The following is a 14,017-nucleotide window of genomic DNA, read 5'->3' on the forward strand; positions in this document are numbered from 1 at the left end:
AGGTCTCATCAGGACTGGCTGCACTGTCTTCCTCTGTGACCTGGTAAGTCTGCTCCCCTCTCAGGGGGAGGTGATTTAAGAGCAGGCCAATCAGTTCATGTCAGAGACAGTCCCTTTTCCCATTACTATAGAACCCACTTGGACACTGAAATGCCATGGGCTACCTCTGTGCAGGGGCAACATATGTTTTTAAATACATAACAATAATGAAATTCTTTAGAAAAAAATCAGGAAATTAACTTCATTGCTAATAGACAAAATAACATACCGACGAATAAATTTACCTAAGAGCAAATTTTAAAACTGTGATAAAAGAACTAACAATACAGAGACTATTATTAATATTAAATTAAAATTAAAATACAAGTTATTGCTTGTTTATAAACTGAAAAATACCATTAAAGTTTTCATCCTACCAAAAGCAATCTACAGTCAATGCAATTCCTATCACAATATCAAAGACATTCTCACCACAAAAATAGGAAAACTACTTCTAAAATTTATAATGAACCACAAAAGATCTCACATAGCCAAAACAATCCTGAGTTAAAAAGCTGAAATCATTACAATATTAGCCAATACAGCACACTACTGACAAAAAAGAAAATGCATTGAGAAACAGAACAGAGAACACAAATCAACAAAGACATATTTACAAACAACTGATTTTCAACCAGGAATTAAGGATACACGTTAGAGAACACACCCTGTTACTTAAGTAAAGATCCCTTAACCTACTGCCACCTTTGCTTCCTCCTACCCTAACACCCGCCACACTCCTGTCAGCACGTCTTCCAAGAGTTCCTTGCTATGAATCTCTCCCGTTCCCCACCATCACACTCTGCCCGATGGTTCTCTGCAAGTATTGTCAAGGCCATGGGTGACACCTGTACTGCTAGGTTAGAGGTTTAATACCGTATTCAGCCAGTTGCTGAGACAGGTCGTCACTTCCCTTTCAGCCCTACAGGACACTTCTCCCCAAATCACAGGCCTCCACCTCCCAAGTCACCCTTGCTGGATCCTTTCCTATTCCTACGTTTAAAACAAAAACAGACAAACAGGCTGGGATTTTAAGGACTCTGCTTCTGCCTATCCATTATCAAATTCTCTACAGCTGCTTTTTACCTGCATCTTTGACATTACAGCATAGCCATGGACTGATGGGCCACACATTCATACAACAGCCCCCAAATCATCAGCTCCATTCATCAGTTAAAGGTCTAGTCAATATCTCTGTGTGAATATCTAATGAAATTTCAGGGTTCTAATGACTGAAGCCGTATTTTTTTTCTAACGCTCCTTCTCAATTTCTTTCTCATCTCATTAAATGAAACTAAAATTCTATCCAATCATCTCATTCCTTCCTCTGCCTTTGACTAACCCATTAAAAGTTGTTAACTCTACTGTAAAAGCCATCTTAATTCGAACACTTCCCCTACATCCACTGTATCTAGGGAATAAGCTACTACCATTTCTGTTACAGGACACGGTTATGTACTCGTAATGAGTGTACTCCTTTCCTCCTATGGACTAAGAGTCTGAAACTACCAAACTTATCTATTACTCCCTTACACAAAACCCAGAGACTTCGCAGACATTCAGAATCATACGGCGCCATCTTCCGTGATTCCCTTGGACTTCCTTCTAGTGCTGCTCCCATGTTTACACTGCCCTATTCAACGCTCCTTACCTGCCATTTTCTCCACATGGATGCTCCTACCCTTAGTGCCACACCTGCTTCTGCCTGAAAGCCTTCATTCACTATGCTCCTGCTCCTAACCTAACTCTCCTTCAGAGAGTTTTGGATCTTCCAAATTTCACAAGTTACCTCCTTCCTTATCAGTCTCCCTGGCTCCCCCAACTGCAACTCCATGGCTCATTTGCACACGTTTTCTTAAAGCCTCTGATATCATTTCCTTACTTGTCAGCTTATTGCCTATCTTCCTTCACGAATATTTAAGTGCCAGGAAGACAAGGTTAAGGTCTTCTGACCCCACTAATAGTTAACTAGTATCCCCTATATTCAGAGCAATGTTTTGTTTTTTTATTACAAACACAGCCAAGTTTCACCTGTCATCACAATGTTCATTTTTTTTAAAAATTTCCAAGATACACTAACCTTCTGTGAAATAAACTAAATATATAGTACATATTTTAATTAGTCTTACTACCTGATTTTGATGCTTTTTCTACTGTGCAAGTAGGAGTTGTAGATTCTTTTGGTATTTTTTCACTTTTTTCTTCTGATGATCTCCGAGGTAAAACGGGTTGCCCCAACTTGCGAAGAGGAGCTAGTTGCCATTTTTTAATTTCATTATCTCTACTGTCGGATGAAGTTTTTCCCTCAGACTCCTGGAAAATATAATTTATTTCCATAAAATAGAAATTAGTATAAAAACAAACCTCAATAACATGTAAGTTAAAGAAATTTAATCTAATTAACATTACAATCTGTATGAAACCAAATACTTTTCAATCCACTTATACTACTTTAAGATGTGCAAAAATAAATTAGTATTATTAAAAAACAGAAGATTCACTCTTTCATTCAAAACCTATTTGTTAAGCACCTTCTGTGTACAGAACACATAATATCCTATGAAGGAGGGAAAGCAAGACAGAGCTCAGGTCAGAAGGGCCTTAGCTGGCTGTAAAATTGAAGAAAGAAGGGATTGTGGATAACTGATGTCCGCATTTGTCTGAACACTTCTAAAGGACAGATAAGTCTCATTAACAGTTAAGTTCCCAGTATGTCAGCAGGCAATTCTAGTTCCTATGAATACCATCAAAGCACTTGCTACTCCATTCCTAAATGGAAACTCACATCGAACTACTAGAAAAAGAAGATCTCTCATAGAAATTAAATCACAACACACTAATCTTAAAAAGCAGGGAGAATAACCATATACAGATACACAAAGTATCAAGATAAACATGGTAACATGTTATTTTCTTTAGTGTAAAAGTCCTCTAATTTTTCACTTATTTTTTTAGTTTTCTAACTAGACTCAACATTGAGAGTAGAAATGTGGTACGGTTTGTTTTGACTTATTTCTGTTTACTACATATAAGTGCTTTGCCAGCATGTATGTTAGTGCACCACATGCATGCCGAGTGCATATGGAGACCTGAAGAAGTGTCAGGTCCCCTAGAGTTACAGAAAACTGTGAGCTACCATGTAAGTTCAAACTGAAAACCTGCTAAACAGAGCTGAGCTCCCTCACCATCCTTCTCAAACTGAAACTTTGGCTTCTCTCCCAGAAATGTGTAGTTTAACAGATCAGAATGGCTGGACCAGGGCTTCCAGTGCTTCTTTCAACTTCTAAAATCAGTGTTTTCTTTACTTTTTAGATGACATATTTGCTTATTCTTATACACTTATTGACACTGTGTTATTTCTTCTGCAGATTCTACTACCAATCAAGGATGAGAAATATCACTGCCAATGAAAGAAAACTGAACCGAATAGGATAATGCGTCCTTTCTATTTTCCTTCTTTTAAAGACAAAATATTTTAAAACTTGTTTAGAAAATACTTTCAGAAGGTGATTTAAAACATCAGGTCAGTCCTGAGTGAGGTATCCCAGGAGCAGAAAGACACACACGGTATGTACTCACTTATAACTGGGTACTAGACCTCTAAGACAGGATAAACATACTAAAATCTGTACACCTAAAGAAGATTGAGGAGGACCCGGGGTAAGATGATCAACCTCACTTAGAAAGACAAATAGGATGGACATTGGATGTTGGAGAAAACAAGTAACAGGACAGGAGCAGAGGGCCTGTGAAAGACTCTACCTAGCAGTGTATCAAAGCAGATGCTGAGACTCATAACCAAACCTTCGGCAGAGTACAGGGAATCACATGAAAGAAGGGGGAGTTAGTATGACCTGGAGAGGACAGGAATTCCACAAGGACCAAATATCCCTGGGCACAGGGATCTTTTCTGAGACTGTTTCTCCAACCAAGGACCATGTATAGATATAACCTAGAACCCCTGCTTGGATGTAGCCCATAGTAGCTCAGTATCCAAGTGGGTATCCTAGTAAGGGGAACAGGGACTATCTCTGACATGAACTCAGTGGCTGGCTCTTTGACCTCCCCACCCCCGAGGGAGGAGCAGCCTTGATAGGCCACAGAGGAGGACACTGCAGCCAGTCCTGAGGATACCTGATAAGCTAGGGTCAGATGGAAGGGGAGGAGGACTTCCCGTATCAGTGGACTTGAAAAGGGACAGGGAGATGAGGGAGGGAGGGTGAGATTGGGAGGGAAGGAGGGAGGGGGCTATGGCTGGGATAAAAAGTAAACAACCTGTGATTAATATAGAAAAATAAAAATTATATATATGTAAAAACATCAGGTCAGGGAAAACCAATTTTAGAAGTCCACAATTCAACAGAAAAAGTAGAAGGAGTGGCTTCCAAGCAAATGAGATCAAAGGTTACAACTTTTTCTGTTAATTCTTAAAGAAAATAATACAAAATGGTTAAAGAATTAGCAGATATTTAGATTGAAAAATTTTAAAACTTAGTAAGCATATGTAGTTCATACAGCCACGTAAACACTGTCCAAAAATTCAAACCTATTACTTTTTGACAGCACGAAAAACTGCAAATGCCAACATCACCTGTTTTCGGCAAAACAGGCCTCCCCCCACCAAAAAAAAAAAAAAAAGGACCTTCAGTTCAACTCATTCGTAGGAAAAAAAATAAAAATGTACATTTTAAATAAACCAGAAGGAGAAATTTCTGAACCTCACTTGGGTCCATGCAAACTTTTTTTTTCTTTATTAATTACTTTATTCACTTTGTATCCCTCCTGTGGTTCCCTCCCTCCCTCCTCCCATCCCAATCCCTCCCTTCCTCCACTGCATGCATGCCCCTCCCCAAGTCCACTGATAGGGAAGGTCTTCTTTTCCTTCCTTCTGATCCTAGTCAATTAGGTCTCATCAGGAGTGGCTGCATTGTCCTCTTCTGTGGCCTGGTAATGCTGCTTCCCCCTCAGGGGGAGGTAATTAAAGAGCAGGCCAATCAGTTCATGTCAGAGAGTAGTCCCTGTTCCTATTACAATGGAACCCACTTGGATATTGAACTGAGAGGGCTAATATCCAGTATATATAAAGAACTAAAGAAGTTAAACTGCAAAAAAATCAAGTAATACAATTAAAAAATGGGGTACAGAGCTAAACAGAGAATTCTCTGCAGAGTATCATCGATGGCAGAGAAGCACTTAGAGAAATGCTCAACCTCATTAGCCATGCAAACTTCTTGAAGTAACAATACATTGTTTGGAAAGCTTACCCGTTTTAAAATTTTGACCTTGTGCTTTACAGTATCATCCATACATTTATTTTTATCATTGGCTACTATGTGCTTCGATGACCCGAGCTTTTCACACTCCATTGTTTTATCTTCACTGTGGGCTTCAAATGCAGTTTGGTCTTCCAAAATATCTGTGTCTAATATGTCAGTCTTTTTATCTTCTTCAGCACAGCATCTTACACAAACATATTCTTTGTCTTCCTCTCCCATTTGCTGTGCTTGAGAAAGACTTAACCCAACACAGTCACCATGAAACCAGTCATCACATCTCCCACAGCCAACCATAAACCTGGAGGAGGAAGAAAAGGGAAAAAGCATTTCTTTTAAACACTTAATCTCAACTAAAAACAGTATTTCATGTTCAGATATTGTTCATACTGTCCATGTATGCAATAGCTCAACGTGGAGCAAGTTCTCAAGGAGTATGAAAATGTAACTTTTAAATCTAGTGACTTCCCTCTCTAGCAGAAAAGAGAGAAGGCACTGTTGGTCATAGGAACGAGGACACAAGGCGGTTTTAAGTGAAGACTGGTCTCCCACCATATAAAAGTATCACAGAACAAAGCATAAAACAGAAACAGTGACAAGTGTGAGATCTTAACCACAATCCATCCAACTCAGAGGCGAGATCCTACAGAAAACTTAAGAGATTTGACTTGAACAAAATGTCAAAAGGAAAAAAATCTGAGTAAAAGTCTCACTCCTATGCGCTTATTGGAAAAAATAAAGTCTCACTCCTAGTAGCCAGTATATATGTAACCTGAATCATTCTGATCCAATGTATCACGTTGATTCAGCAAAGTAATGTTTAACTGTTGGGTGATTTTCTTAGTTAATGCCTATGTGTTTTGGGAAATAAACTCATCTGCACAATAAACACTCCATCTTAACATTAAAACCCACATCTAGGTTTTAATTCTAATCTCCTAAGAGATTCCATCTAAAAAATCACCTCATGAATCAAGCTGCGGCTCACTAAAGAGTATTTGCAACTTCTTCAGAATAAAATGGCTATTCAGACTTCAAGAATACTATCAGCTTACTTGAATATTGAGATTTCATCTCCCTTTTCCTTTTTCAGTCTGGCAATTCATGATATCTCAAGACTACGGGACACTACCAAATATGCCCTAAATTTTTAAAAACAAATGGAATGTTTAAAGTTAATAGCTGGAATGACATGGCCCTGAAGTCCTATTTTCATGTTGGAAATAGCAAGATTAGTGTTATATTTAAGAAGTGTTTTTAGAATGGTGCCAGGTCTATCTTTCCTCTATAGCAGCTCTTTGTTTTCTTCATTCTTGTGTGCATTTCTGTCTGCTCAACTACTACCGAATCTTGAAACTACAACTGGCCATTCTTTATCCTCAGGGATATGACTGTCCGTCTGCTCAACTACTGCCAAGTCTTTCGGAAACTGCAACTGGCCATTCTTTATCCTCAGGGGTATGACTGCTGCCAGTGTTGTCAGTCTTCACCTTCCTTATGACACAGTTGGCTTGAAAAATGAGAATAGGTAGTTTTTTCCTCAAGCCAAGAGAACATTTAAATAATGTAACATTTACTTATAACAAAGTTTCTGTTTGAGATTTGTGATGGTTCTGTGATGTTTCAACAACTGGGTTGTTCCAAATGCTAGGGATTGTGAAGAATACTTTCATATTTAATACTCTTCTTTCCTTGCTCCATGAGTGCACACAGTTATTTCCTGAAACCAACTGTCTAGTCCAAACAGCCTTAATATTCAGAAGGAAAACGAGTTGTCACTTCTCTTCTACAACCACAGCTGCGTTGACTTCAAAGCAAGCCTGCAATGGTTTCCGTCTTAAATGTCAGACTATGTAACACTGTAAAGTATTTACAAACTTCCATGTGGTAACGCGGCCACCTCACTGATCTATCATTATAAAATTTATCAGGAGTCATTTTATCATCTCTGATTTCAAGTTTACTTTGGAAATGCTTATACTTAATTGTTGACAGCTTTGAAAAACTAAACTGTCATATAAAGATGTCATCTTAGTACTTAAGGTTTGGTTTTTAAAACAACATATTTAGATACGACCTTCTACAAAACAATGGTAGCAAACTCCCCAGTGTCCTGGGACCAGGGGTACGGGTGAGGTCTACTTTAATATAGTCAACTACTCCTAACTATTAACATCAATTTCTACTTAAGCCAAAACTTCTAAGTACCATGAACCAAAAAACAAACAAGTAAACAGACAAAACAAACAAACAAAACCCTGTATGTTTGAAAAGACAGGAAATGAAAGAGACAAATAGGAAAGAAAAGGAAAAGAGGGGGTAGAAATGAACACAGGAAGGTCCCTACTTTCTCTCAGGCTATTAAGCTTTGAAGACATGAGGATTAGGCGGGCATAGTTAGGGAGCAGGGCACAAGATTTGCAGCAGTAGACTAGCCAACAACTATTATTCCATTTCTTGCCCTGTCCTTGAATTTCTAATAAGAGAAATTTCTTTATGAAAAAATTAGGGCTTCTATGTTAAAATAATACTGTACACAGTTTCTGAATCAGTTAACTAAAGCAAATCAGTACATTATTAGTTAAATGGAAAATGTAGCAATACTCATGTCTTTTATGATGTTAACACACAAACTGACAGAAAAAAAATTAAATTACGTCTGCTGAAAGACAACAGAAAGCATCCTATATTTCAAATCCAAATTCTTCTTGGTATGAGTCAGAAGAAATTCTTAGAAAACTTCAGTTGTTAAACTCTAAGAACACCTGCTCTTAAAAAGACATTGGCCACAAATTAGAAGATAGGCCTACAGTTCTGCTAGGTAATTGAAGTGACAGCCCAGAATGTACTGTCACTACATATAAGATTTTATTCAACATAAACACTAAATCATCTTAATAGTCAACCTAATCTTCAAAGAAAAAGTCTACAAAACTTAAAACGAGAAAACCAGAGTCACTTATTCTAACGTAGTACTTCCTCAGAATTGTTTTCTAATTCTATGAATTAATATTGCTAAACTTTGTCCAATCTACAATTAGGGTCAAGAAAATGCATTACAAATTAAATACACAAACATCTCCCTGACAAAGGAGGAAAGAGAAGCCCAAGGCAGGTAATATGAAGAGACTAAGAAAATTTCCACCCAAAATGGCTTCCAGTGAAAATGTTCAAAAATTACATTCAAGTAAAAATAAAAAGGGTCTCATTTTTTAAAGAATATTCAATAATATTGATATATATCTATCAAAAAAATAAATTAAAGAAAAAACACACTATATTAAAAGACCTACTGTCTAGGATATGTTGTCATGAAGCTCTGTAATACAAAACATAATATCCAACTGGATATATACACAAAAAAAGCTAACTCCAATTGCAATTTGTGAAAAAAAGTACTGATTAACTTTATTTTCACAAGTGCTACTAATAAGTAGCTTTCATGTGACTGGTATGTAAGAGCAAACAATTTCTATATACTTTCTTAATAGATCTGCATTTATACATATAGATCAAAACTAAAAAATTACAGATTATGTAAAAAGCATGCTTTAGGTATTTAATGAATGTTAAGACAACGTAACAAAGTCGTGGTAAGTTAATATATAAGAAAAAAACAAGCAATGACTTGGGTTTCTTTATTCACAGACTGAAAAATACTGAAGGTGTCTGAAGAGCTAATTGTTTCCAATGTACATCGCCCAGATCAATGACACAGGGTCAACACCCAGGCCCACAGCTATCACTGTAAGCTATATTCAAAGAAGAAACAGAGTCCATACTTTATAGAGCAGCCTCAAAGAGTACGTTAAAAAATATTAAACAATGTTATCTTCACTTCACAAAAGAACTGCTGAAGTTATGCAGCTGCAGTAAGCACTGTTGAGCTTGGGTAAACGCCTGAAGACTGCACCATCAGAACAGAATTTACCTATTAAAGAGCTAACAAGATCATACTGAACATGGCTTCCAACTCCACGTCACAGTTGTTCTTAAGTTCCTAACCCAGGACTCTAACCACACATCAGTGTCATCAATTTTTGAAAGATTCTAAAGTGACAAAGGGCTGGCCTTTATTAAAAGTATAATTAACAAGGAAATTTTATCTTTAAGTCTCTGAGATATTAAGAGTAAGCTTAGTAGCTTTGAAATATGTGAACTTATCATAAATGTAAAAAAAAAAACATGAAAAGTATGTGACTGGGATAAAGATAGCATTATATTTAAACACACTAGAGGGCTTGAAAACAGAAATATACTTCTTAATGGAGTGATTCCTGACACTGAAATAGGATATACAGTGAAGACTTCACCACTGTACGGTCAGAGGCAAAAGGGGCCCAAGATCAAGGACAGCACAGGTTATACCCTGAGTTTTCGAAATAGGCTCTCCTGCAGTGTATCTCAAAACAAACAAAAAATTAGAAAACCTCCACGGCACAAAATTTAGTCTAACACCCCCACACTTCCCTCTTACTCCCCAACTGCAATGCTGTGTCTCTGTCTCTAAATTCAGTTTTATGTGATCTGATAGAGGTAGGAAACGTAATGGTCATTTAACTAAACTGTGCAAGTTTTAATTCTTTTTAAGATATAATCATTGACAGAAGTCTCAACAGCAATGTGAATGTTTGATCAGCACCATCTGCAGTAACAAATGCCACTTCATCTCTTCTTTGTCCTTTCTCAAAAAAGAAAGCAAATAAAAACACACTGAGGATGGGAGGGGGGCAATGTGATAAGCTACTAAAGATGGATTCCAAAATAACCCTATAATAAAAATAGTGGTAAAGTCAACTGTACAATTTTCAAGGAGAAGAAGTCACAAATTATTTGCACTACTAAAACACTCCAAAAAGAAATACATATTTTCACTCTATTTTATAATATACACAAAATTCAGCTAGGTAATCTAACAGTTGCTTTTACTATTGAATTTACTTCCAAAATCCAGTATGTTGGCTTTGGAATGGTAGTGATTGGGTATTTCAAGTGTATCATTTAAAAAATAAGAGCTTCAAAAGAAAAATAGCCATTCCATTAAGACCTTCACACTTTATTACTACTTCTGTAGTCAAATAAATGACATATAAGCTCCAGTCCTGAGGCAGTGTAACAATTCTCATTAGCAAAAGAGTTTGGTTTTTATTAGATGCAACAACTACATTTATTTCTAACTGGTTACAATGACAAGTGTGTCCATGCATATCAGCTATTGGTCAGACTAAGCTTTTTAAAATATTCTACAATGATCTAGTTGTAAATTCAATGTTTCTGAGTTTCTATCACTTATCCAGGATTGGTAAGAGACTTTTGGACGTCTCTGCATATTAAATAATTTATTTTCAAATTACAAAGTTCTCATGATGATCTCAATCCTCATCCTTCAAGTTCCTCAAAGTACACACCCATACATACATGCACACGCACACACACCTGTTGCCATGTGGTTTTTTGCAAAACCCACACTGCTTGCTGGGAGTCCACATATATTTGCTTTCAACTGAGGAAGTCTGATCTGACCCTTCTTTTTTTATAGTAGCTATGTTGTCTGGAATGAACAATGGAGGCTCATCCAGAGAAAAACTTCTGCTGCTTCTCCTTTGGCGAGGCTGTAGATTTCTCTCAGGTTTTTTTGGCTTCAGTTTCTCCTCTTCCTTAAGATGCTCACTGCCTGGATGTTCTTGCTCATCCTTCACATGACTAGTGACCTTCACCGCTGGTGACTGTTGCTGGGGCTTATGGCTCTGTTTCTGGCTGGAATGCAGTAAGTTTCCAGTTTGTGCAGGATGATGAGGCTCCTTAGAGCAACTGGAGTGACCATGAAGCTTATCACTAAGAGAATGTGTTAAAGGTTTGGAAACTTGCACTACATTTTGATCCTGGGGTGTTTTTTTGGATACAGAATGAGCTTGGCTTTTTACAGATTTAACCCCAGAATTACAACTCTGACTCTTCAAATCTTTGTCACTTTGTTTTTTTCTCACTTTGACTGGCCTCTGAGAATCACGCTGGGCTTCTGGTCCATCAGCATTTCGCTTCACACTCTTGGCATTAGACTTAGTTCTGCTATGAACTGCTTCTTGCTTCACTGCAACAGTTTTTCGTGGGGTCTCTGAGGTCATGCTTTGCTTAGAATGAGTTACAGATTTTGTGTGTTTGGATTTTAAGTTTTTGGACTCTAAACCACTTTTATCACCCTGAAGATCTGCGGTTTCCTGAGACTCCAGTTTAATACTTTGAGTAATATTAAAATGCTTTGAATTTTGGTCAGGAACATCACAAATAGTATTTTCTAAAGTACTAGTTTCTGGTTCAAAAGCACAAGTATCAACCTCCTCCAGAGTTGATTTACTAAACTCTGTGCTCTGTAACTGAACATCATTAGACTGCATGTCCTCACAATATCCCAATGTTTCCATTTGATTTCTTTGAGGAGAGTCTTCAGCTTTATCAATAACATCTACGGTGTTCTTCAACTCCACATCACATTCAGCTGCTTCATTATTTTCTGTCTGATTTTTTTCTGTACAAGCAGAGTCAGACATATCAGAAGATTCAGGTTCCTCAGGCATCTGGTCACCTTCACAGGTTAACTTTATCTCCTCTGGTTCTTGTTCAAGTTTTCCCACTGCACTCTCTTCTTCAACAGTGTCACCCATTTCACCTGAAACAAGATCATTCTGCTCATCTTCCTTATCTGAAAACTTAAACAATGAGCTACTATCAGTCTCAGTTTTACATTCCATCAGAGCTTCATTTTTCTTCTCTTCTGTACTAGCACAAGTCTCTGAAAGAAGCGAACAATTTAACTCATGAGATGATACATTTACTTCACCCTCGTTATTACATGCATGTCTGGAATCTAGCTCAGCCTCAGCCTCATCCTTCATTTCGACACAAGATGACACTGAAGAATCAACTGAAGATGCTGAGACTTCTGGCACCACATCCACTTGTTCATCATGCCGGTTGCTCCTTCTACTCTCCTTAGGGTGTTCAGATTTCAGTGACGTATAAACTTCTTCTTTACCCTGACATCTTTCTGGTGGTTTCACCCCTAACTTAGGGGTAGATAGAGTCTTCCCAGATGGCTTTTTTGTGCTTAGAGGTGCTGCATTTGAACGCTTGGCAATAGTGCTTTGTCGTAAACTTCTTACTTGTTCTATCATAGGAGGAAAAATAAAATAAAATAACTTAGCTATTTGCTGTGTGTTTTTATTCAATAGTTTAAAATATATCACTTCCTTACTCTGACCTATCAAACTTACCTGATCATATCAATAAAAATTTACTGACAGCTATCCATGATGATCAACTATACAATATATATATATACATACACATATACTATAACATGTTAATTTATGTTTATTAGTCTCCTGAATTCTGTCAGAGGGAACAGAAGTACAAATTTCAGACTCATCTAATTTATAAGGAACATTTTTTCAACAAGTATCTTTTCTATAAGAGATGGAAATCTTTAAAGAAAGATTATCACAAATTTTAAACATCAAATATTTCTGATAATATAAAAACAAGTATAAATGCCAATAAAGTCGTAAACCAACAAAACCATGTATCCTAAGCAAGATCTGCTTCATGATATAACCTCTTAAGACCTCAATCCCCATTTCAATATATTTTCCTTTTTAACAGGTCTTCTGTTACCCAGGCTAAATTCAAACTCCAAGGAGACCTTGAAGTTGATCCTCTTGCCTCTACTTCTCACATGCTGAGACTTAAAGGCTGTTATTAAAACTAGAACCATGGTTCTGTACATTAGGTAGGCACTCTAAAACAACTGAGCTACACACATTTCCAGTCCCTATACTGTTTCTATGCAAAAATTAAAGTTTGCACCAAGAGTATCACATAGACTGCCAAATGAATCAGTAACTTTAACTACAGATATAGGGAAAATATATAAGGAAATACTCCTAACAGAGTCTACTAAATAAGGTTTTCTCCGTTTTTCCTGAGCCTGAAAAATCTTCCTGAAAGAAAAAAAAAAGTAAAAAGAACTGAAAATAAGCAAAACTTGAAAATTTCACTACCTAGAAAAGCAACTCATGAATTAAAATTCAAAATACAAGTATGAAGCTATACCTATCTTGAGTCTCTAAACCAACTTCACGTGAACATCAATTTAAAGTTACTCATTCAAATTAAAATCCAACTACACTAACACTTTCAGTATTTCCCCAACGTGTCACTTATCATCATGATGATCCTCGTATAACTAATACTAGCACTCTTACTCTTCAATATCCCACTGGAAAATAAACTTCCCAGTAACCCTATTCTTTGGGACCCTTTCCTTTCCCTCAGGCCTTGCAATCTCTGAACATCTAGGACACACTCAACACCTTTAAAAAATTATGGGCTGGGGAGATGGCTCAGTCAATAAAGTGCTTGTTACACATGCCCAAGAAACTGAGTTTAGATCCTACCACCATGCTGGAGGTAGGACAGGTACTGAGACAGGAGACCCAAGGAGCTCACTGACCACCAGCCTATTTCAATCAAGGAGCTCCAGATTCACTGAAAGATAGATACTGACTGAAAACATAAGGTAGAAGGTGACAGGAAAAGGTAACTGAAATTGATCTCTGGCACGCACACATGTGCGCAAATTGTATATACAATACACAAAGACAAAACAAATAATAAAACATTGTTTAATGAACTATAAATGGTTCATC

General features: G+C 37.1%; 1 protein-coding gene across 9 annotated transcripts in view; it reads right to left on the bottom strand.

Annotated features, from left to right (window-relative positions):
• Phf3 (PHD finger protein 3) overlaps nucleotides 1-14,017 on the bottom strand; it is a 77,094-nt gene that overhangs the window by 20,656 nt on the left and 42,421 nt on the right. For 6 of the 9 annotated variants that reach the window (XM_021649831.2, XM_021649828.2, XM_021649832.2 and 3 more), the window contains 3 exons: nucleotides 10,749-12,477; nucleotides 5,304-5,613; nucleotides 2,172-2,352 (listed from right to left, as the gene is read on the bottom strand). In XM_021649831.2, the coding sequence (XP_021505506.1) occupies nucleotides 2,172-2,352; nucleotides 5,304-5,613; nucleotides 10,749-12,477 (2,220 nt within the window). The remainder of the gene's footprint in view (nucleotides 1-2,171; nucleotides 2,353-5,303; nucleotides 5,614-10,748; nucleotides 12,478-14,017) is intronic. The other 3 variants (XM_060369811.1, XM_060369812.1, XM_060369810.1) reach the window with 1 other exon arrangement.

The sequence above is a fragment of the Meriones unguiculatus genome, chromosome 16 (genome assembly GCF_030254825.1).
Source record: "Meriones unguiculatus strain TT.TT164.6M chromosome 16, Bangor_MerUng_6.1, whole genome shotgun sequence".
NCBI lineage: Eukaryota > Metazoa > Chordata > Mammalia > Rodentia > Muridae > Meriones > Meriones unguiculatus.